General features: G+C 37.0%; 1 protein-coding gene across 1 annotated transcript in view; it reads left to right on the forward strand.

The window, feature by feature from the left end:
• SNTG2 (syntrophin gamma 2) overlaps nucleotides 1-22,130 on the forward strand; it is a 698,933-nt gene that overhangs the window by 269,917 nt on the left and 406,886 nt on the right. The window contains exon 7 of the mRNA XM_007948127.1: nucleotides 9,931-10,018. Within this exon, the coding sequence (XP_007946318.1) occupies nucleotides 9,931-10,018 (88 nt within the window). The remainder of the gene's footprint in view (nucleotides 1-9,930; nucleotides 10,019-22,130) is intronic.

Here is a 22,130-nt window from a genome sequence, read left to right on the forward strand (position 1 = left end):
CAATAGGTTCATCCGTGGTGGACAGGGTTCAGAGGAGCTTCAACAATAAGACAGACTAGGAGGAAGGAAGAGGCTTCCTTCCTCCTAGTCTACTGAAAAAACTGATCACTGAAAATGTTATAGATGGCAGTGGAATATGTCTTAAACAGTGCCAGAAGATGCACTTCTCAGATTGGAAGGCACTCAAAATACAACTGGAGAAGAGCTGCCTTTCGAAGTAGAGTGGACCTTACTGATGTAGATGGAGTAAGCTTTCTGGATCGTTATTTGATGGTGTGACACAACTCAAAATGAGAAGAAACAGCTGCAAACATCCATTAATAATTGGAACTTAGAATGTATGGAATATGAAGCTAGGAAAATTGGAAGTTGTCAAAAATAAGATGAAAAGCATAAATGTTGATATCTTAGGCAATAGTAAGCTGAAATGGACTAGTATTTGCCATTTTTATTTGGAAAGTCATATGGTCTACCAAGAAATGTGGAAGAAAGCTACATGGCCAACTGACTGGAAAAGATCCATATTTGTACCCCTTCCAAAGAAAGGTGGTCTTACAGAATGTGGAAATTATTTAACACTATCATTCATATCACACACAAGTAAAATCTTGCTGAAGATAATTCAAAATGGTTGCAGCAGTCTATTGACAGGGAACTTCCAGAAATGCAAACTGGATTCAGAAGAGGGCGTGGAACAGGGGATATCATTGATGGTGTCAGATGGATCTTGGCTGAAAGCAAAGAATACCAGAAAGATGATTGTTTGTGTTATATTGACTTTGCAGAAGCATTTGATTGTGTGGATTATTAAAAACTATGGACAACATTGAGAACAATGGGAATTCCAGAACTCTTAATTGTGTTCATGAGACACATAGACATAGACAAGGAGGCTGTTTTTTGAACATAAGAAGGGAATACTGCATGGTTTAAGATCAGGAAGGGAAGTTTGAGTTGTTATGTTGGTGAAGAACACTGAAAGTCCTATGGACTGCCAGAAGAACCAACAAATCTGTCCTGGAAGAAGTGTGGCTAGAATGCTTCTTGGAAGTGAATAGCAGACTTCATCTCACCTACTCTGGTCATGTTGTCAGAAGGGACCATTCCCTGGAGGACACCATGCTTGGGAAAGTAGAGGGTCAATGAAAAAAAGGGAAAGCCCTCAATGTGATGGGCTGACAGAGTGACTGCAATGATGGACTCAGATGTAACAAGGTTTATGAGACTGGCACAGACCAGTGTTTCGTTCTGTTGTGCATAGGGTCGCTATGAGTCGGAGCCGACTCATCAGCACCTAACAACAACAACATGATCTACTGTGCTGGGAATGACAAATTGAAGAGGAGTGGTATAACATTCATCATCAAAAAGAACATTTCAAGATCTGTATGAAGTACAATGCTGTCAGTAATAGCGTAATAACAATACACCTATAAGGAAGACCAATTAATGTAGCTATTATAAAAATTTATGCACAGACTACTAAAGCTAAATATGAAGATATTTAAGATTTTTACCAACTTCTCCAGTCTGAAATTAAGGAAATAGGTAATCAAGATTGTATTGATAACTACTAGTGATTGAAATGGAAAGTTGGTAACTAAGAGGAAACAAGTCATTGGAAAATATATTGGAGAACAAAATGAAACCAGAGATCTTATGATAGAGTTTTGTAACACTGATGAAATATTCATTGCAAATACCTTCTTTTAACAATATAAACAGTGACTATACACATGAATAGAATACCAGAAAGATGTTTACCTGTATTTCATTGACTATGCAAAGGCATTAGACTGTGTGGATCATAACAAATTATGGATAACATTGTGAAGAATGGGAATTCCAGAATACATAATTGTGCTTATGAGGAACCAACAGGCAGTTGTTCAGAATGAACAAGGTGATGCTTCATGGTTAAAAATCAGGAAAGGTGTGTGTCACGATTGTATCATTTCACCATACTTATGCAATCTTTATGCTAAGCAAATAATCTGAGAAGCAGGGTATATGAAGAAGATCATGGCATCAGAATTGGAAAATGTGTCATTAACAATCTGTGATATGCAGATAACACAGCTTGCTGAAAATGAACAGGACTTGTATCATTTCCAGATGAAGATCAAAGACTATAGCCTTCAGTATGGATTATAATTCAACATAAAGAAGAAAAAGTTCTCACAACTGAACCAATAAGCATCATAATAAATGGAGAAAATATTGAAACTTGTCAAGTATTTAATTTTACTTGGATGCACCATTGATGCTCATGGAAATAGCAGTTAAGAAATCAAAAGACATGTTGCACTGGGTAAACCTGCTGCAAACAATATCTTTAAAGTGCTGAAAAGTAGAGCTGTCACTTTGAAGACTAAGTTGTGCCTGATTCAAGCAATGCTATTTTCAGTCACCTAACAAGCATGTGAAAAGCCGACAAAGAGTAAGGAAGATTGAAGAAATTAATTTGAATGATGATGTTGGCAAAGAATATTGAATATACCATGGACTGACAGAAGAAGGAACACATCTGTCTTGGAATGTTCCTTAGAAGACAGGATGGCAGGACTTTGTCTCTTGTACTTTGGTCATATTGTGAGGAGGGACCAGACTCCAAAGAAGCATATCATGCTTGATAAAGTAGAAGGTTAGTGAAAAAGAAGATGACTCTTAACAAGTTAGATTTTGAACAATCACTTCAACAATGGGCTCAAATATAGCAATGATAGTGAGAATGGCACAAAATTAGGCAGTGTTTTGTTCTGATGTATGTAGGGTCACTATGAGTTGGAACTAACTTGATGGCACATTACAGCAAAAAGGAAAGTTTGGACATTAGTAAGGTTAGGGCCACTTAACTATTATGATCAGTCAACTATATGTCTGAGTGGGGTCAATGAATTGTGTATGTGGGAGCACTACAAGGATACATATGAAAAGATTGGAAAAGATAGTTGCATACTTATTATAAAATATGGAACATTTGCAGATATTAAAAATAACAAAGTTGGAAGTAAGACCATGAAACTATTGTTAAGGTATAGTGGAAGGCAATATCATTGGAGAAGATAAGGTCAAGGAACTGATAGGTATACACACACACACACATATATAGGCGCTCAGGGGGCATAGTACCTAAGGCATCTGACTGCTAACCCGAAGCCTGGCAGTTCAAACTCGCCAGCCACTCCTCAGAAGGAAGATGGGGCAATCTACTTCCATAGTGATACTGCCTCAGAAACCCAAGGAGGGGTTACTATGAGTCGGATCTGACTTGACAGCAGTGAGGTTTTTGTTATCGTTTTTGTTTTTTGGTGATATATATGTATATATCCCTGAATATATATTTAGAGAGAGTGATGCAGTGCTGGCACTAACCAAATTGCAGTTCAAACAAACTAGCTGTTCTACTGGAGAGAGATGTGACAGTCTGCTTGACTGGAAAGATTACAGACTTGTAAAGATTTCAGCTTTACAAACACTATAGGACAGTTCTGCTCTGTGATATAATGTCCACATGACTCGGAATCAGCTCAACAGTGTGTATATTTATATATTAGTATAAAGAAAAACAGTTTCTTTATATACATACATATGTGAACACACATAGATATGTAAATATGCATATATATGTATATTTACACATATATAGATACTATATAAAGTAATGACTGACAGATATGCAAGGATAAATGAACTATATACAATTATAATTTTTGCATATCTCTTTCAGAAACAACTATATTAAGGGTGCAAAAATAAAACACAGAGGATCTAAATTGCACAAGTATTAAACCCAAACTAAGAGGGTGTGTGCATATGTGTCTATTCATATATATTCAGCACAAAAATCCATACTACTTTCAAGACCATATGGAACATTCACAGCAATTGTGTAGGCCACACAGGAAACCAATGAAGAAACATAATACAAATCATGTCTGAAAACACAATGAAAATTACTTTGAAAATTCTCACATAGCTGGAAACTATGAAAATCACAATACTGTGCAAAAAGAAAACTTAAAGAAAAAAATAAAATGTAGTTTCATGAACTTGGTATCAAAATATATAAGACACAACTAAATGACACTTGTTCTTGTTGTTGTTATGTGCCATCGAGTCAGAACCGACTCATAGCGACCCCTCCTTGGGATTCCGAGGCGGTATCACTACAGAAGTAGATTGCCCAACCTTCTTTCTGAGGAGTGGCTGGTGGGTTTGAACCACCAGCCTTCTGGGGAGCAGTCAAGTGCCTTAGGCACTATGTTACCAGAGCTCCTAAATGACACTTAGGACCAGGTTAATAGTTTTAAATATGCTTATTAGACAGCAAGAAAGTAAACAAATAAATAATAGCTATTTTTTGCCTCAAGAATTTGAATAAAGAGAGCAATGAAACAGCTCAAAGTATAAAAAGAAAGGTGATAATAAACATTAAGGCAAAAATATAAAACAGAAATATAGAAGACAAGTGGAAGAAGTGAGGTTAATAATACTGAAAGTTAATGCAAGTATACCCTTTTAATAACACAAGATATAAAGACTTCTGAAAAGACTACTGAGGAAATATTAGAGAAGAAACACATAAATTAAAATACACATGAGATTAAAAGGAGAGATTATGAATCTTCTCAACAGATTTAAAAATCACGAATTAATTGATATAAGTATGGAATATTTATAAAATAGACCATGATGTATCCATGAAAAAGAGTAAATAGACCCATATGAACTGATCTAGAATAAGCTGCAAGTTGTATATTTTAGGCAAAGAAAGCAAAGTGTCAAACAGAGTATAGAACATGTTTCCAATTAAGTAAAAATAAGACATGTAAATGAGGTAAACAGTAAATATAGTGTATTAAATATTCTAGTACATATCTCTTTATTGCCATGTGCTAATGTATCTATAAATATGGTTCTTGAGTCAAAATATACATGAACTATAAATTTTGATGTATATGACCAGTATGCCCACAAAGGAGAAGAAATTGTTGTAAATGCATGTATTATTTCTAGAAGGACTCAAAAACAGTGCTAGTAACAGTTGTCTTTGAGATATAGAAGTAGGGATCCCGTATGTGAAAGGGAATTACTTTTTCATTGCACATGATTTATATTATTGATATTCTAAAATGCCCAAAGTATTATTTCAATTAGTGTCTTTAAAATACATTAACTCATTTGAGGAGCTCTGGCAGCACATTGGCTAACACATCTGACTGCTAACCAGAAGGTTGGTGGTTCAAACCCACAAGCCACTCCATGGAAGCAAGATTGGGCAATCTACTTCTGTAAAGATTTACCACCATGGAAGCCCAATGGAAGTCACTATGGATCAGAATCAACTCAATGTCAGTGGGATGGGTTATACCTCAATTGAGGCTGACTGCATATATAGCACTCCCCTCGAAAAACAACTTCAACAACTCTAGCTAGCAAGACTACATCCATGGAGGGTCTCCAATTACATTATACACTCTTGATCTTGGTTAGATCTAGATACTCGCTCCTCTAGTAGGAGCAAATGCCTTGAGTTTTTCAATGTGGGATTGGGGGAAAATTCATTTAGAAGTTATGCCCTTTCTAGAAAAGGAAATATACTTGGCATGTTTGTAAAGAGTGATGGCATGGATGGTGAATTAGAGGTTGGAAACACATCATCATAAGTTACTTTGTTAGAACAGAGCAGATGTTGAGTGGTGATTAGAGCAGGCATAAAGGTGGCAGGGAGCTTCTAGGAAAGGTGCCATAATTACTGATTTTAATTGGATGCAAAAAGCAATTATGTGTTGCTATATGGTGGAAAAGGAGTATTGCCATATAAACTCAGGAAGTGGCATCAGATTCTCCTGAACATCTGTCAGTTTTAATGTAATGATTTGAGGAAAGAGATACAGTTTTGAAGCCATTTATGGAATTTAACAGTATCGCTGGTCAGTATAAGAAAAAAAAAAAATGCACCTTTTTTTGTGTGTGATTTTGGTGAAAATTTACAGAGCAAATTCATTTTCCATAAAGCAGTTCATACACCAAATATTTTTTAATTGCTATTGCTGTAGAGTCAATTCCAACTGATAGAGAAACTATAGAATAGAGTAGAACTGCCCTTATGGGGTGTATCATCAAGGACCTAGCAACCTAAAGTGAAGTACAGCTTCATGCAAGTATTTGAGTGAGTCTTTTGGGGTTCATTCATCCCCTTAACAATTATAAATTTTTAATGCTACAAACCAAAATTGTTATCCAGAAAGCCTTAAGAAAGTCATTGAAAGAATTTAATTACTTCCATTATTTCAGTAAGTACTTACGTGTGTGTCTGTGTGTGTCTGTGTGTGAGACCGAGAGAGAGAGAGAGAGAGAGAGAGAGAGAGAGTTAGTTTATGTGGTATGTTTGCAAACAAGTAAGTAACTTATTCCAGAAAGAATTTAAAGCAAACTTCCTATCATACTGATTAGTATATCCAAAGAAATGGATAAATCTGGTACTGCCTTGTTGGTGCAGTGACTAGTCACTTGGCTAATAATGGAAAGGAGTGCACTCAGAGAAAGATGTGGTAAAATGTGACAATCTGCTCCCATAAAATAAGGCAATCTGCTTCCATAAAGATTTACGGCCTTGGAAACCCTATAGGACAGTTCTACTCTGTCCTATAGGGTCTCTATGAGTCAGAATTAATTCCATGGCTTTTTTTTTTTTTTTGGTACCTTGTGGGAGCAGAGTAATATATTTAATAATGTGACAATGGTGAGTTTGAGTTTTGCAAGTTTCAAATTCTCCCTCTCTAGGTGATACTCTGGTGTTTTAATATTAAAATTAAATTGAGCTTTCAGAGCAACTACAGTGTTATAGCTGTGATCTATTTACCAGAAGTGACAGGCAAATGGTAGTTGTTTATTATCTTTCCCTTCCCTCATGCAAATACCATTCATATATACAGAGATAAGGAATTACTTAGGATAGGACATTGTAGCATTATGGGTCTCTTTTGGATGCAGAATAAGAGGATGAAGTTACATTGAGCTTTTCTCAGGCTCATCTTTATTCCATTGATCAAAGAAGAGACTTTTATTATTCTGCCTGTTATTTTGTTATTTGGGATCCTGTGCAAGGATGGAGGATAGTCTCAGACAAATACTCTAAATTGTAAGATGCAGTACCTTCCTTAAGTTGGTCTGATAAATTCTTTATTTCATAGTCACTTTGTATTTGTGCAAGCAGTTAACTCACATAACTGCTAACCAGAAGTTTGGAGGTACAAGTCTACCCTGAGGCACCTTAGGAAAAAGGCTTGGACATCTCCTTTGGGGGAAAAAAAAAAAAAGTCGTTGAATACCCTACGGAACAGATCTACTCTGAAACAAAAGGGATCATCATGAGTTGGAATTAATTCAATGGCAGCTTTTTTTTTTTTTCTTTTACTAATAGATAATTTGAATCCCAGTCCCTAGTAGAAAATTGAAGATATGGTTTATTCTTTCACTAAAAATTTGGGGAATGCCCCTGGCAATGAGTAAAAACAGCTGGGTGATGCTTTCTTCACTCTTCCCAGCACATAAATGAAACAGCTGGTGAAACGAGATGGCTTTAGAGACAAGACAATCTGGAAATGTGAAATGAAGATAATGCCATAGGAACATATAGAGTTAAAATATGTATAAAATACCCTGTAGCAAATGCTACCCAGATGATTGTCAAGTGGTGGTATTAGCTGCCATCAACTCCATTCCGACTCATAGAGACCCTGTGTACAACAGAACGAATAACTACCTGGTCCTGTGCCATCCTCATGATTGCTGCTTTGCTTAAGCCCTTCATTACAGCCAATATGTCAACACATCTTGTTGAGGATCTTCTTCCTTTTCACTGACCATCTATTTTACCAAGCATGATATCCTTTTCCAGGGACAGGTCTCTCTTTACAATGTGACCAAAATTTGAGAGGCAAAATCTCTCCACCCTCACATCTAAGGAGCATTCTGGCTGTGTTTCATCTAAGACAGAATTGTTAATATTTTTCCAGCATCATAATACAAATGCTTCAGGTCTCTGGTTTTCCTTATTCATTGTGCAGCTTTCACATGCATTATGAGGCTACTCAAAACACTATGGCTTGAGTCAGGCACACTCTAGTTTTTGAAGTGACAAGTTTTCTCTTTAACACTTTAAAGAGGTTTTTGCAGTGGACTTGCCCAATGCAATATGCCCTTTGATTTCTTGACTCCTGTTTCCAAGGGCACTGATTACAGATCCAAGTAAACTGAAATCCTTGACAAGTTCAAACATTTCTCCATTTATCATGATGTTGCTTATTGGTCCAGATGTGAAGATTTGTGTTTTCTTTATGTTGAGGTGTAACTCATACCAAAGGCTGTCGTCTTTGATCTTCAAAGTAAGTGTTTCGAGTCCTCTTCACTATCAGCAATCAGAGTTTTGTCATCTGCATATCTCAGGTTGTAACTGGTGCCTTCCTCCAATTCTAACGCTATAGTTTTCTTCATAGAGTCCACTTTCTTGGATTATTTGCTCAGCATATAGATTGAATAAATATGGTGAAAGGATATAACTCTGACACAAAGCTTTCCTGATTTTAAACCACACAGTATCTCCTTGTTCTGTTCAAATGACTGAGTCATGGTGTATATACAGGCTCCTCGTGAGCACAATTAATTGCTCTAGAAATCCCAACACGTGGTCCTTAATCACAATAATGATGAACAGTACGAGGAAGAAGAATATTTTAAATGTTTGCTGGAATTAGAGGAGGCCTTACAGCAACGGCTACACAATATTATCTGGAATTTTTAGAGGGCTTTCCTGATGCATAGCAAAAGAGGAGAAATTCTGGACTCAAGATATAAATGAAGGCACAGAGATATGTAATTGGGACATATGTTCTTGAGGTGGCCTATAATCAAGGTCCTTTCAGATTAAAGGATCTGGAGAGATAGCAGGTGATGGAGCTGGAAAGGTGATTGATGCCAGAGTGTAAGTGCCTTCAAATGACATGGAAAGGCACTTAGATTTGATTTCTAAGGCCATACAGACTTTTGAATATTTTTCATCTTGTCTGTGATCCCTCAAGCTCCAATCAGCATTTTAGAAAACTAGTCACAATTATAGTAGACCATGTAAGAAATAACAGATTTAGGGAGTGACAGAAGAAATGAAGAGGCAAGAGCAAACAGAGTGAAAGAGTTTGAATTTGTTCAGATTGTTGACTAGTTTCATGTACAGTTAGGAAAAGAGCTAGATATAATCTTCTTTGATTAGAATTTAAGAAACAGCATTTAGACATGCATAAAATAGAATTGGGATGAATTATGATAAATTACAACTTAATATAATCTAGAATTTGTAGTTTTCATATTAAATTTCCTTATGCAATGGTAAATATACTTACCACAAAAAAACTTATTTTAGATGAAATGAGTGATAAAATATATATGATTGTATGTGAAGTTACTAAAACCATGAAAACAATTTGAAATTCTGTCACAATATGTTAAGTAATATTGAAGTAATATCCATTAATTACTTAACAATGAAAATGTTATTTGAATTTTGTGTCTTTTATGTATATATTGTTGTGTCACACTTAACCCATATAGCATGTTGTTTTCTAATATCTGAAAAATGACTATTTACTTAAAAAAAAAGACTATTTTCTCATAGATTACATTCAGGCAGAATGCAGAGAGCCTGGTTTTAAGTTTAAATAACATAATTCTGACACTGTATACAAATGTTTATATAGATTAATGCACCCTGTCATTAACCCAGTTAAGACTACAAATATTTCAGGGTTGCAAAGGTAATCATGAACTTGTACCTTTGAGAAACAAGTGAAGTATGTAAGAATTTTATTTGTTAAGGGTATGAGTAGTCCTTTATGATAGTAAAGTAATTATGTTTTATCATATTGACAGGTGCATCTTTTGAGAAATGCTGGCGATGAAGTTACCATCACTGTTCAGTATCTCAGGGAAGCTCCGTCATTTCTGAAGCTCCCATTAGGTAAGAGGAAAGGGAAGAAATTCAAAAGGATCATAGAATTTGCTTCCTTGTCACATAATTTGTCCAAATCATGTGGTACTGACAGGAGTATAAATCTTTTCCTGAGTATATATTCAAGCAGAGGAAAGATATAGATAGAAACTTACTATTACATGTTCCTAAAGTATCCTACAGGGAGCTCTGGTAGCATAGTGTCTAAGGCACTTGACTGCTAACCAGAAGGCTGGTGGTTCAAACCCATCAGCCACTCCTCAGAAGGAAGATGGGGCAATCTACTTCCATAGTGATACTGCCTCAAAAACCCAAGGAGGGGTTGCTATGAGTCGGGTCCTACTCAGTGGCACATAACAACAACAACAACTTGTGTTGAAATTTTTCAGAGCAAATTCACTTTCCATACAACAGCTCACATACACCTTGTCTCATGAATTGACTGCAATTTCCCACAATGCAACAGCTCCCCTCATACTTCCTCCCCATATTTACCTCTTCCATGTGTCCTTCCCTCCATGCACCCCTGCCCCCTGAGCTGTCTCCCTGTGCATACACAGCTCTTCTATTCTCCCATGATTGTTCTCTCCAAGAAGTGTATCTACCTAATGTAAATGTTGAACTCATTTGCCTGTCTTTTGCTTGGCTGGAAGCCACAGGAGTAAGTTCAGTTCCAGACCTAAGGGGCAAGTAGGGGCCACACTCATCAGGCTCTATCAGACCAGCAAAACTGGTTCCCCCACTTTTTAAAATGATTTTGAGTTTTTTTCCACATTTTTCTCCCCCTCTATCCAGAATCTCATGCATAGATCCCCCTCCAAGTGATTGACAGTAGTAGCCAGGCACCATCTAGTTTGTCTGGTCTCATAGTTGTATAGGCTGTGGAATGCATGGTGTACCAGTCCTTTGTCATTACTTGACAAAGTAGGATGTGGAACAGTGTTTTGTGTAGTATGTTTTGCCATTTGAGCTTGATGCCTCCTGCAACTATGGTCCTGAGCCCACAGGTCCTATTACTCACTACCTCTGGTTAGCTGGCTGTGGCCAAGAAGAGACTACAACCTTGTCCCTTCTCAGCTCTATTATATATCTGGTAATTCTTACAGAACATAAAAATACATTTGTAGAAATATTGTCTGCCAACCCTGTACATGATCTTGGGCACACTCTCCCCTGCATGGATATATCTAATAATTCAGCCTGTCCACCCATCTATCCAGCCATATATCCATGTTTGCCTACATTGACAATGCAGTACTATATGTGAAAGGGTTCATCTTTGTTGTCTGTACTTTGCTTGCACCTCTCTATGTCTTCCTCTCCCTCAATGCCACCATGTTGATCACTCACATTTGGTACATTGCCCTTCTCTTAACCCAATTTGATACTTGTCTCTACCTATCTAACACTGTTCCCTCCCCTGCTCTACCACCCTTCATAACCAACAAAGAAAATTTCCTTCCATAGATAAACCTTTCCTTGAATTTTTACAATAATGGACTAATACAATATCTATCCTTCTGTGATTGATTTATTTCACTCAGCATAATGTCCTCCAAGTTCATCCAAGTAATGTGGTGTTTTGCACGTTCTATATTATTTTTGTAGGTTTGCATAGTATTCCATTGTGTGCATGTACCATACTTTGGTTATCCATCCTTCTGTTGATGGACATCTAAGTTTTTTCCATCTTTTGGCTATTATAAATAGCAATATATCTGTTCTTGTCCTGGCTCTCAATTCTTTAAGATATATACCTAGTAATGGAATGGCTGGGTCAAATGGTATTTCTAATTCTATCTTTTTAAGGAAGAGTCACACTGCTCTCCACAGTGGTTGTATCATTTTACAGTCCCACCAGCAGTGTATGAGTCCCAATCTCTCTGCATCCTTGCCAGCACACTTGTTATTTTCTGTCTTGTTGAATTTTCCTACTAGTGCAGGGGCAAGATGATATCTTGTTGTTTTCATTTTCATCTCTCTAATGGCTAATGATCGTGAGCATTTCTGCATGTGTTTGATGGCCGCCTGAATATCTTCTTTGGTGAAGTTTCTATTCATGTCTTCTGCACATTTTTTAATGGGATTATTTTTCTTTTTGTTGTTGAAGTGTAGAGTTTCTATAAATTCTAGAGATAAGTCCCTTGTCAGATATGTAATTGCTAAATATTTTTTTTCCCAATCTGTAGGTTCCTTTTTGACTGTTGTGGAGAAGTCTTTAGAAGCATATAAAACTTTTAATTTTTAGAAAGTCCCATTCATCTAGTTTATGTATTTTGGGGCTCTTTCATTGAGTCCATAGATATTTATTTTGATTATATCTTCTTGTTCAAGTAATCCTTTGATCATTATATAATGTCCTTCCTTGTCTCATATAGTAGTTTTTGTCTTAAAGTCAATTTCATCAGAAATGCTCTTTTTTTGTTGCCGTTTGCTTGATATATCTTTTTCCAACCTTTGATTTTTAGTCTGTTTTTTTTCTTTGTCTCTAAGGTGTGTCTCTTGTAGATAGCATACTGATAGGTTAGGTATTTTATCCTGTCTTCAACTCTTCATCTCTCGAGTGGTGCATTTAATCCATTGATATACAGTGTAATTATCCTTTTGTTTTGTTTTTTCATGGTTTTTGTAGTTTCTGTGTTCCATATAATTTTTGTGATGATCTCATGATGTTTATGTAATCATTTCCTTTGTTGCTTTTGTTTTTAGTATTTTCTAAATATTTGTGCTTGTCTTCTGTTTTATTGTGATGTGAAGGTTTATCATTTTCCTTTGAGGTTACCCTGTGATTTATAATTTTCTCCCCAAGTATAGTACAGTCCATTCTGTCTTGCAATTCTCTTAAGTTCCTCACCCTTTAGAAGTTCTGTAACTGCACTATTTTTTCCCTCTTTTTTGTTTGTAGTTGTTTTTATTTGCCAGTTGGAGTCTCTAGGGCCCTGTTTACAGTCTTGTAACCTTATTTAACTTTGGATACTTCTATAGCTATGGTGGTTTCTGGGTTATATAATCTTGTGTATTAATGGTCTGTTGTTGTTTGCGATTAGTGGTTCTCTGTTCAAAGGACTCTCTTTGGTATCTCTTGTAATGTTTGTCTGATTTTAACAAATTTCTGTTTATCTGAAAATCTCTTTAATTCACCATCAAATTTGAGGGACACTTTTGCCAGGTATATAATTCTTGATTGAAAATTTTTCTCTTTCAGGGTTTTATATATCCTATCCCATTGATTTCTTGGTTACATGATTTCTGCTGAGGAATCAGAACTTATTGTTATTGGTTATCCTTTGTAAGTAACTTTTTTTTTTTTTTTTTTTGTTTTTGTTTTTGTTTTTGTTTTTACCATGCTGCTTTCACGATTCTTTCTTTGTGTTTGGTTTTGATGAGTTTGATGATGATATGTCTTAATCGTTTTCTTTTGGAGTCTATCCTGTTTAGGGTTCATTGCACTTCTGAATTTATATATTTTCACCTTTCATCATATCAGTGATGTTCTCTTCTAACAAATATTGGACAATTTTCTCAGTGGTTTTCTTTTTCTCTTCCTGTTCTGGAGTTCCAATTACGTGTAAGTTGTTCCTTTTGATGGTATCCCACATGGGCCTTAGGCTTTCTTCATTTTGTTTTGATCTTTTTTCTGATTGATCCCATTCCAAAGAAGTATTCAGGTATTTGTCTTCAATCTCATTAATTCTGTCTTCCACTGATTCATTTCTACTCCTTTGCTCTTTGAATGTGTTAAGTATTTCTGATTATTTCATATTAATCTTCTGGAATTTGATCTTTAGATTTTGTATCATTTCTGATTTTTTATTTATTTTGTTATTTTGTTCTTGTATTTTCTTCCAAAATTGTTCTAGGGTTTTGTCTGTGTTTTCTTTAATTTTATCAGTGTTTTCCTTAATGTGTCTCTCAATCCTTTGAAGATAACTAAATATAATTCTTTTGAGCTCCTTGTAAGGAAGTTCCAATGCTGCTTTTTCCTCAGGGATGTGTTCTAGGTTTGTATTCTTCTCCTTTGTCTTTACCACTTTATCTTGCTTCTTTGTTTGGACTGTGATAGTCTGTTGTCTCTGAGACATTGTGACGTTGTTGTTTTTAGATATTGTTAACTGTTTGTGAAGAGCAGCTAAAGGTGAGTCAGCCTCTCCTTGGTGGTTGTTTATCATTGGCCTGTTGATGGAGAATAAAGTGGTGGCTCTCACTCAGTAAGTGGAACAGGAGTAGGTATGGGTGTAGTTGTGTCCTGTGGGCAATGTTGCTGTCTCCCACTCAATTAGACAAAAACAACAATTGAAAAATAATCAAAAAAATGAAAAAAAGAAACAAAAAAATACACCACATAAACACACAGGAACTCACCAAAAATAAATAAATAAATAAATAAAATAATAAAATAAAAAAAAAATGGGGGTGAATAAATGAATAAGTGAAAAAGTCAATAAGTGAAAAAAGGTAAAGTAGAATAATTAAGAAAAAATGGGAAAAATTAAAACAAAGAAAACAAACAATTCTACTAATTTTTCCTCTGTTATTAATTGCTTCCTTCCTTTACTGATATATATGACCCCAGGTACAATTCTTTGTTACTGAGATTTCTGAGGACCAAATCAGTTGGTGAATCATGATCTTTGATTAGAGCTTACATCTGAAAAATAAGATAAAATAGAATGGGGGGCATTGAACTCATGGTTCCATTCCACTTTCACCTTATTGAGTAACCCAAGGAAAATCAATTTCATTAACATCATTTTTTCAAACCACAACAGAATAGCTATATTATTCATTATTCTTAGAAAAAATGATATTATTCTCATTGGTCTAAAAATGCATCATAAAGATACAACACATGTCCTACCTTTTAAAAAGACAAATTATCTCTAATAAACAGAACAATAGTACTGGTTAGTAGAGAGTATCCAAAGGAGTTTAGGATAAAGAGAGTAAGAAATGCTACAGTATTTTATATACACACACACAAAAAAAAAATGCAGTACTAGAATGTGGAAAAGGCTAGAAATCAAGCAAAAATCAAAATAGGAAGAAGGTATATGCATAGCACTGTGGTATAGCCCATAGAAATTTGAGAAATGTTGATGTTGCTTCCAAAGATGTCTTAGGCTGGGTTCTCTACAGAAACAAAACCAGTGAAACATATGTGTTTATATAGAGAGAAGAAGTGAGAAAGAGAGAGAAATTTATTACAAGGAAATGGCTTATGTAGTTGTAGAGGCTGGCAAATCCAAAGTTTGTGGGCTACGTGTCAAGGTGAAGGCTTGTTCTGACTCACATATCTTCAGGGGTTGATGAACCCAAGATTGGCAGGCAATACAGCAGGTCACTGGCTTCAGAGACTGCCAAGTCCATGGTTGACATATAAGTTGGAAAGCTGTTGGCTCACAGTCTGAAAAGCAGCAATCCCAAGATCAGCAGGTAGTATGATAGGCCACTTGTTTAAGTCCGAGAACTGGGCATGATGATGAACTATATGCAGGATTCAGATGGATCAAAAAGCCAGAGAGCTTTGCCAGAGGTTTTCCATATATATTTGTAGCAGGTCACACCTCAAAGCAAACTTCCTTTCAACTGATTGACTGCTCGTAGCCAATCTCATCATGGAAGTGATTACATTATATCAGATCTCATCATGTGGGATGACTACATCATAAATGCTAAACCACTTAGAATCATCTCCCAGCCAAGTAGACATACAACCATAATTATCACAGTCCAGCCCTTGTCAACTTGGCAACTGTATGCATCTCTTTAAAAGGTACATAATCTCTAAATAAAAACAAGTATAAAGTCATACTTTCACCTAACTTGTTACAACAAACACACATACATATGAAAATGCTTTAAGCCATTTTACATCTTACATTTTATAAGTGAAGAAAACAAATATATTTCATCATATATACAAGAAATGCAATGCAATCACAGTCCTCATTTCATCATACATAAAAGAAATGCAATTGCAATCACAGTCCTCATTTCTGCAACTGGTCACGTTGTCATAGCTGATGTTTAGAACTACCATCTTCCACCACCTGTTCCATATTCCCATTGCCCTCAGCAAGCACATCCACTGGTCATGGTTCTTTGCCAGGTGGGGTGACCCTAACCTTCATTCCCAAAGGATCTGAGGATCCTTTCATCTAGACATTAGTAGTAATATCAGAATTGAGTTGCAATAGTTATTCACTGACTTTAATCACAGGGCATGTTAGTACTAAGAGATATCCTAAGAAATCTCCTGTATTCTAGATATACTCTTTTTTACGTCCATTATGTAATATCAGTACAAATCCCTCACCCAGCAATCAGGATCAATCATGCCATACAATGCAGTAACTCCCTTCTTTGCCTCTTGATCTATAGGTATGAAGAGCCCAAAATGGCTAGGTGGCATATGTAATTTCCAATTCAGTGAAATCAATGTTGTTTCTCAAGGTGAAAGTAGTCCTGCTTTTGGAGCTAAGGCCTTCAAACCTGCAGAGAATAGGGTCACAGGGACAGGAAGCAAAATTTTGCAATTGTGTCATTTGGGGTAATAGTGAGTGATGCCTCTCCCAATTCCATCCCTTAATTCCTAAACCCATGAATCCTGACTTTTGGGGGAAAAACACTGTATATTAGACAGTGGTTTAACACATAAACAGCCTCTTGGAGAACATTGTCCCAACCCTACTAGGTACTGGTAGGTACATAGCTGACTCCATAATTGTGTCTTTAGAAAGCCATTTCATCATTCTATCAATCCAAGTGCTTTAGGATGATGTGGACATGATAAATACAGTAAATTCCATGAGTGTGGGCCAGTTGCCACACTTCATTTGCCTTGAGGTGAGTTCCTTGATCCGAGGTGCTGCTATGTGGCGTACCATGATGGTGGATTAGGCATACTATAAGTGCATGAATGGCAGAAGCACTGTGTGCAGAGAAAGCAGATCTGTATCCAGAGTGTCTATCTCAATAAGAACCAAAAACTGCCCTTTCCATGATGGAAGTGGTCCAATGTAATTAACCTGCCACTTGGTTGCTGGCTGTTCACCCTGAAGACTGGTTCCAAATCACAGATTCAGTGTTGGTCTCTGCTGCTGGCAGATTGGTCACCTTGTAAGGGCTATAGCAAAGGAAGCCTTAGTGATTGGAAGTCCCTTTTGCTGAGCCCTTGCATGATCTCCATCCCTGCCACCATGACCACTTTTCATGAGTCCATTGGGCAATGTCAGGAGTGGCTAGGGAAATAAAGATGATTGGTTCCACAGAACATGTCATCCTATCCACTTGGTTGATAAAATTTTCCTCTGGGTAGGTAACACATTAGTGAACATTGGCATGAGATCCAAATATCTTCACTTTGTGGATCCATTCAGAGAGGTATATCCACATATCTCTGCCCTATATCTCTTTGTCAACAGTTTTATAATCATATTCTCTTCAAGTCCCTGACCATCCAGTCAAAACCTTGCCACAGGCCATGAATCAGTAGACAATCACATAACTGGTCATTTCTCCTTCCAAACAAAGTTAACACCCTAATGTACTGCTCAAAGTTTGGCCCATTGGGAAGATTTCCCTTTATGGTTGTACTCCAGAGAGTCACAGAAAGGGACTGCAATGCTACTGCTGTCCACTTTTGATGGGATACTGCATATCACAGAGAATCATCTTTAAACCAGACAAAAGTTTTCTTTTCCTCAGTCAAGTGATATGAGAAAGTCCCCATGAGACTGTAGGTTCAGACTGGACAGGGAAGGTAATGTGACTAGAGTAGAGACTGTAAGTGCAATGTAGTCAATTACATAGTGTGGCTTTTCTAGCCATAAGTCTTTGTAAACCCCATGGTGGAATTTGCTGTGAGCAACTGAATAGCTCCCGATTGTTAAAGTTATCTACCTGGATTATTTCTGTTGGGAGCAACATGAAGTAATTTCCTAGGAAGTTTGTTCTCTCTAAGGTGTATAGAACTCTAATGTTGGGATTGGTTAGTGGTCACTCTGCCAGGCTCAAAAGGAGCCCTTCTAGAAGCAGAAGGAGTCTCGCTGACTGCTGGTTGAGAAAGATGTATTGCTGAGACAAAAGCACTCCTGAGAGACACTTGCTGCTGAGAAAGAGACACATGATGTTGAAAAAGAGACACCAAGAGACACACACTGCTGGGAGAGAGACTGAAAGAGACTGTTGGTGGAGAGACCGCAGGCTGAGAGAGACTGAGCTTTGTTCCTGAACTTGAATTGTAGCCTGTGGCTTCCCTAATAAACCCTATAATCTGTAAGTACTGTGTGGCCACTGCAGCAAATTATCAAAACCATCAGGTAGTGGGTGCTGCGGGAGGAACAGTTGATGTCAGGGTTGATGAAAGGGCTGGAGGGGGGCAGCATATCTGGCCTTCCTGGAATAGGCCTTGGGCTATTGATGGTGATTCTGTCTTCTTCTTGTGGGGTTAGAGAAGGTCAGAAGATGTGGCTTCCCTGACCCTTTAGCATTAGGCATTTGAACTACTTCCTCACACAACTTACTTTTGCTTTCAGGTCTTGTGCAAGCCTGATCTCTTGTATACAATTTCTATTTAATGATGGAGTGCTGCTGTGCATATCCAGCTTTAAGACTCTATAGTCAGACAACATCCAATCTATGATGGACAGCTAAGGCCACATAGTGACTTAGTGGCCTGTGGTTGGTCGTTCAGTCTCTAATGAGGCTTAGTAACAGCCCAAAAGCTGTTTCTCAAAAGAAGGGTGTTATGTGCAAAGGATGACAAGGCTTTGATCCAAAATCCTAAAGGATTGTGTGTGATTCCCTGCTAGGGAAACTTGTCAGTCAGTTTGTCGTACTGTGGTAGCTTGCACATTGCTTTGAGGCTGGAGGCTATGCCACCAGTATTTCAAATACCAGGAGGGTCATCCATGGTGGACAGGTTTCAGTGGAAATTCCAAACTAAAAAGGACTCAGACGAAAGAAGGGGTCATCCACTTCTCAAAGAACTGAACAGTGAAAACTTTATAAATAGCAGTGAAACATTGATATGTTACTGGAAAATTTTGTGAATAGCCCTGAGACATTGTACAAAATAGTGCTGGAAAATGAGCTCCTCAGGTCAGAAGGCACTCAAAATGTGACTGAGAAAGAGCAGCCTCCTCAGAGTAGAGTTGACCTTAATGATGTGGATGGAGTAAAGCTTCTGGGACCTCCATTTGCTGATGTGGCATAACTCAAAATGAGAAGAAACAGCTGCAAACATCCATTAATAATCAAAAAATAGAAAGTATGAAGTACGAATCTAGGAAAATTGGAAGTTGTCAAAAATGAAATGAAATGCATACAAATCAATATCCTAGGCATTAATGAGCTGAAATGGTTACTTTGGGCCATTTTGAATCAGATAACCATATGATCTACTGTGCTGGAAATGACAAATTGAAGAAGAATGGCATGACATTCATCATCACAAAGAATGTTTCATGATCTATCCTGAAGTACAGTGATGTCAGTGATAGAATAATATCCATGGCCTATGAGGAAGACCAGTTAATACTATTATTCAAATTTATGAACCAACCACCTAAGCCACAGAAGAAATTGAAGATTTTTACCAATTTCTTCAGTCTGAAATTGACCAAACATGCAATCAAGATGTATTGATTATCACTGGTAATTGAAATGTAAAGTTGGAAATGAAGAATCACCAGTAGTTGGAAAATACAGCCTTGGTGACAGAAATGATGTTGGAAATCACATAATAGAATTTTGCAAGACCAACACTTTATTCATTGGAAATATCTTTTTTTCAACAATACAAACAGCAACTATACATGTGGACTTCACCAGATGGAGTATACAGGAATCAGATCACCTACATCTGTGGAAGGAGGCGATAAAGATGCTCAATATCTTCAGCCAAAACAAAGCCAGGAGTTGACTGTAGAATAGACCATCAACTGTGCATATGCAAGCTCAAGTTGAAGCTAAAGACAATTAAAACAAGTCCACGAGATCCTATATATGACCATGATTGTTTCCTTCCTGAATTCAGAGACCATCTAAAGAATAGATTTGATGCATTGAATACGAGTGACCGAAAACCAGAGGAATTGTGGGTTGACATCATGAACGTCATTTGTGAAGAAAGGAAAAGGTCATTAAAAAGACAAGAAAGGAAGAAAAGAACAAAATGGATGTCAGAAGAGACTCTGAAACTTGCCCTTGAGCAGAGAGTAGATAAAGCATATGGAAGAAATGACAAGATAAAAGAGCTGAATAGAAGATTTCAAAGAGCAGCTTGAGAAGACAAAGTCATTTATTATAATGAAATATGTAAAGACATAGAGTTGGAAAGCCAAAAGGGAAGAGCACACATTACATTTCTCAAGCTGAAAGAACTGAAGAAAATATTCAAGCCTTGAGTTGGAATATTGAAAGAGTCTATGGGCAAAATACTGAATGATGTGGGCAACAACAAAAGAAGATGGAAGGAATGCACAGTCACTGTACCAAAAATAATTGGTCGATGTTTATCCATTTCAGGAGGTGACATATGATCAAAAACCATTATTATTGAAGGTAGAAGTTAATGCTGAACTGAAGAAATTGGCAAAAAAAAAAAGTTTCAGGAATTGACAAAATACCCACTGAGATGTTTCAACAAACAGATGCCCCAGTGGAGGCACTCACTGTGCTATGCCAAGAGATTTGGAGGACAGCTACCTGGCCAGCTGACTGAAAGAGATCCATATTTGTACAAAGTCTATAAAATATTATCCCTCAGAATGTGGAAATTATTGATCAATATCATTAATATCACATGCAGGTAAAATCTTACTAAAGATAATTCAAAAACAGTTGCAGCAGTATATTGACAATGTACTTCCAGAAATGCAAGCTGGATTCAGAGGATGTGGAATGAGGGAAATCATTGCTGATGTTAAATGGATCTTGTCTGGAAGCAGAGAATACCAGAAAGATGTTTACTTGTGTTTTATTGAGTGTGAAAAAACATTCAATTGTGTGGATCATAACAAATTATGGATAACACTGAGAAGACTGAGAATTCCAAAACATTTAATTGTGCTTATGAGGAACCTATACATAGACCAGGAGGCTGTCATTCAAATTAAACAAGGGGATACTGAATGGTTTAAAATAAGGAAGGGAGTGTGTTAGGATTATATCCTTTCACTGTACATAATCAGTCTGTATGCTGAGCAAATAATCTGAGAAGCTGGACTATATGAAGAATAATGTGGCATCAGGATTGGAACAAGACTCATTAACAACTTGTGATATATAGATGACACCACATTGCTTGCTGAAAGTGTGGATGACCTGACGCACTTAGTGATGAAGATTAAAGACTACGTCTGCAGTATTGCAGGATCACACCTCAACATAAAAAAAAAATTAAAATCCTCCCAACTGGACCAATAAGCAGCATCATGATAAATGGAGAGAAGATTGAAGTTGTCAAAAATCTCATATTATTTGGATTCACAATCAACACTAATGGAAGCAGCAGTCAAGAAATCAGATGACATATTGCACTGGGCAAATTTGCTGCAAAAGATCTCTTTAAAGTGCCAAAGAGCAAAGATGTCTCCTTGAAGACTAATGTGTGCCTAACCCAAGTCATGGTATTTTCAATTGCCTCATATGCATGTGAGAGCTGGACAATGAGTAAGGAAGACTGAAGAAGAGTTCATGTTTTTGATTTGTGGTGTTGGTAAAGAATACTGAAAGTATCATGCACTGCCAAAAGAACAAATCTGACCTGGAACAAGTGCAATCAGAATGCTCCTTGGAAATGAGAATGGCCAGACTTCATCTTAAGTACTTAGCTCATGTTGTCACAATGGGCCACTCCCTGGAGAAGGCTATCATGCTAGGTAAAGTGGAGGGTCAACAAAAAAGGTGAAGACCCTCAACTAGGTGGATTGACACAGTGACTGCAACTATGGGCCCAGGTATAGCAGGGACTGTCATGCTGGCACAGGACCATGCCATGTTTCATTCTGTTTTATGCAGTGTTGTTATTCAAATTTATGCCCCAACCACCAAAGCCACAGATGAGGAAATTGAAGAATTTTATCAGCTTCTACAGTCTGAAATTGACCAAACATGC

The sequence above is a fragment of the Orycteropus afer genome, unplaced genomic scaffold, assembly GCF_000298275.1.
Source record: "Orycteropus afer afer isolate SDZICR_OR568_19922 unplaced genomic scaffold, OryAfe1.0 scaffold00204, whole genome shotgun sequence".
In the NCBI taxonomy this organism is placed as follows: domain Eukaryota; kingdom Metazoa; phylum Chordata; class Mammalia; order Tubulidentata; family Orycteropodidae; genus Orycteropus; species Orycteropus afer.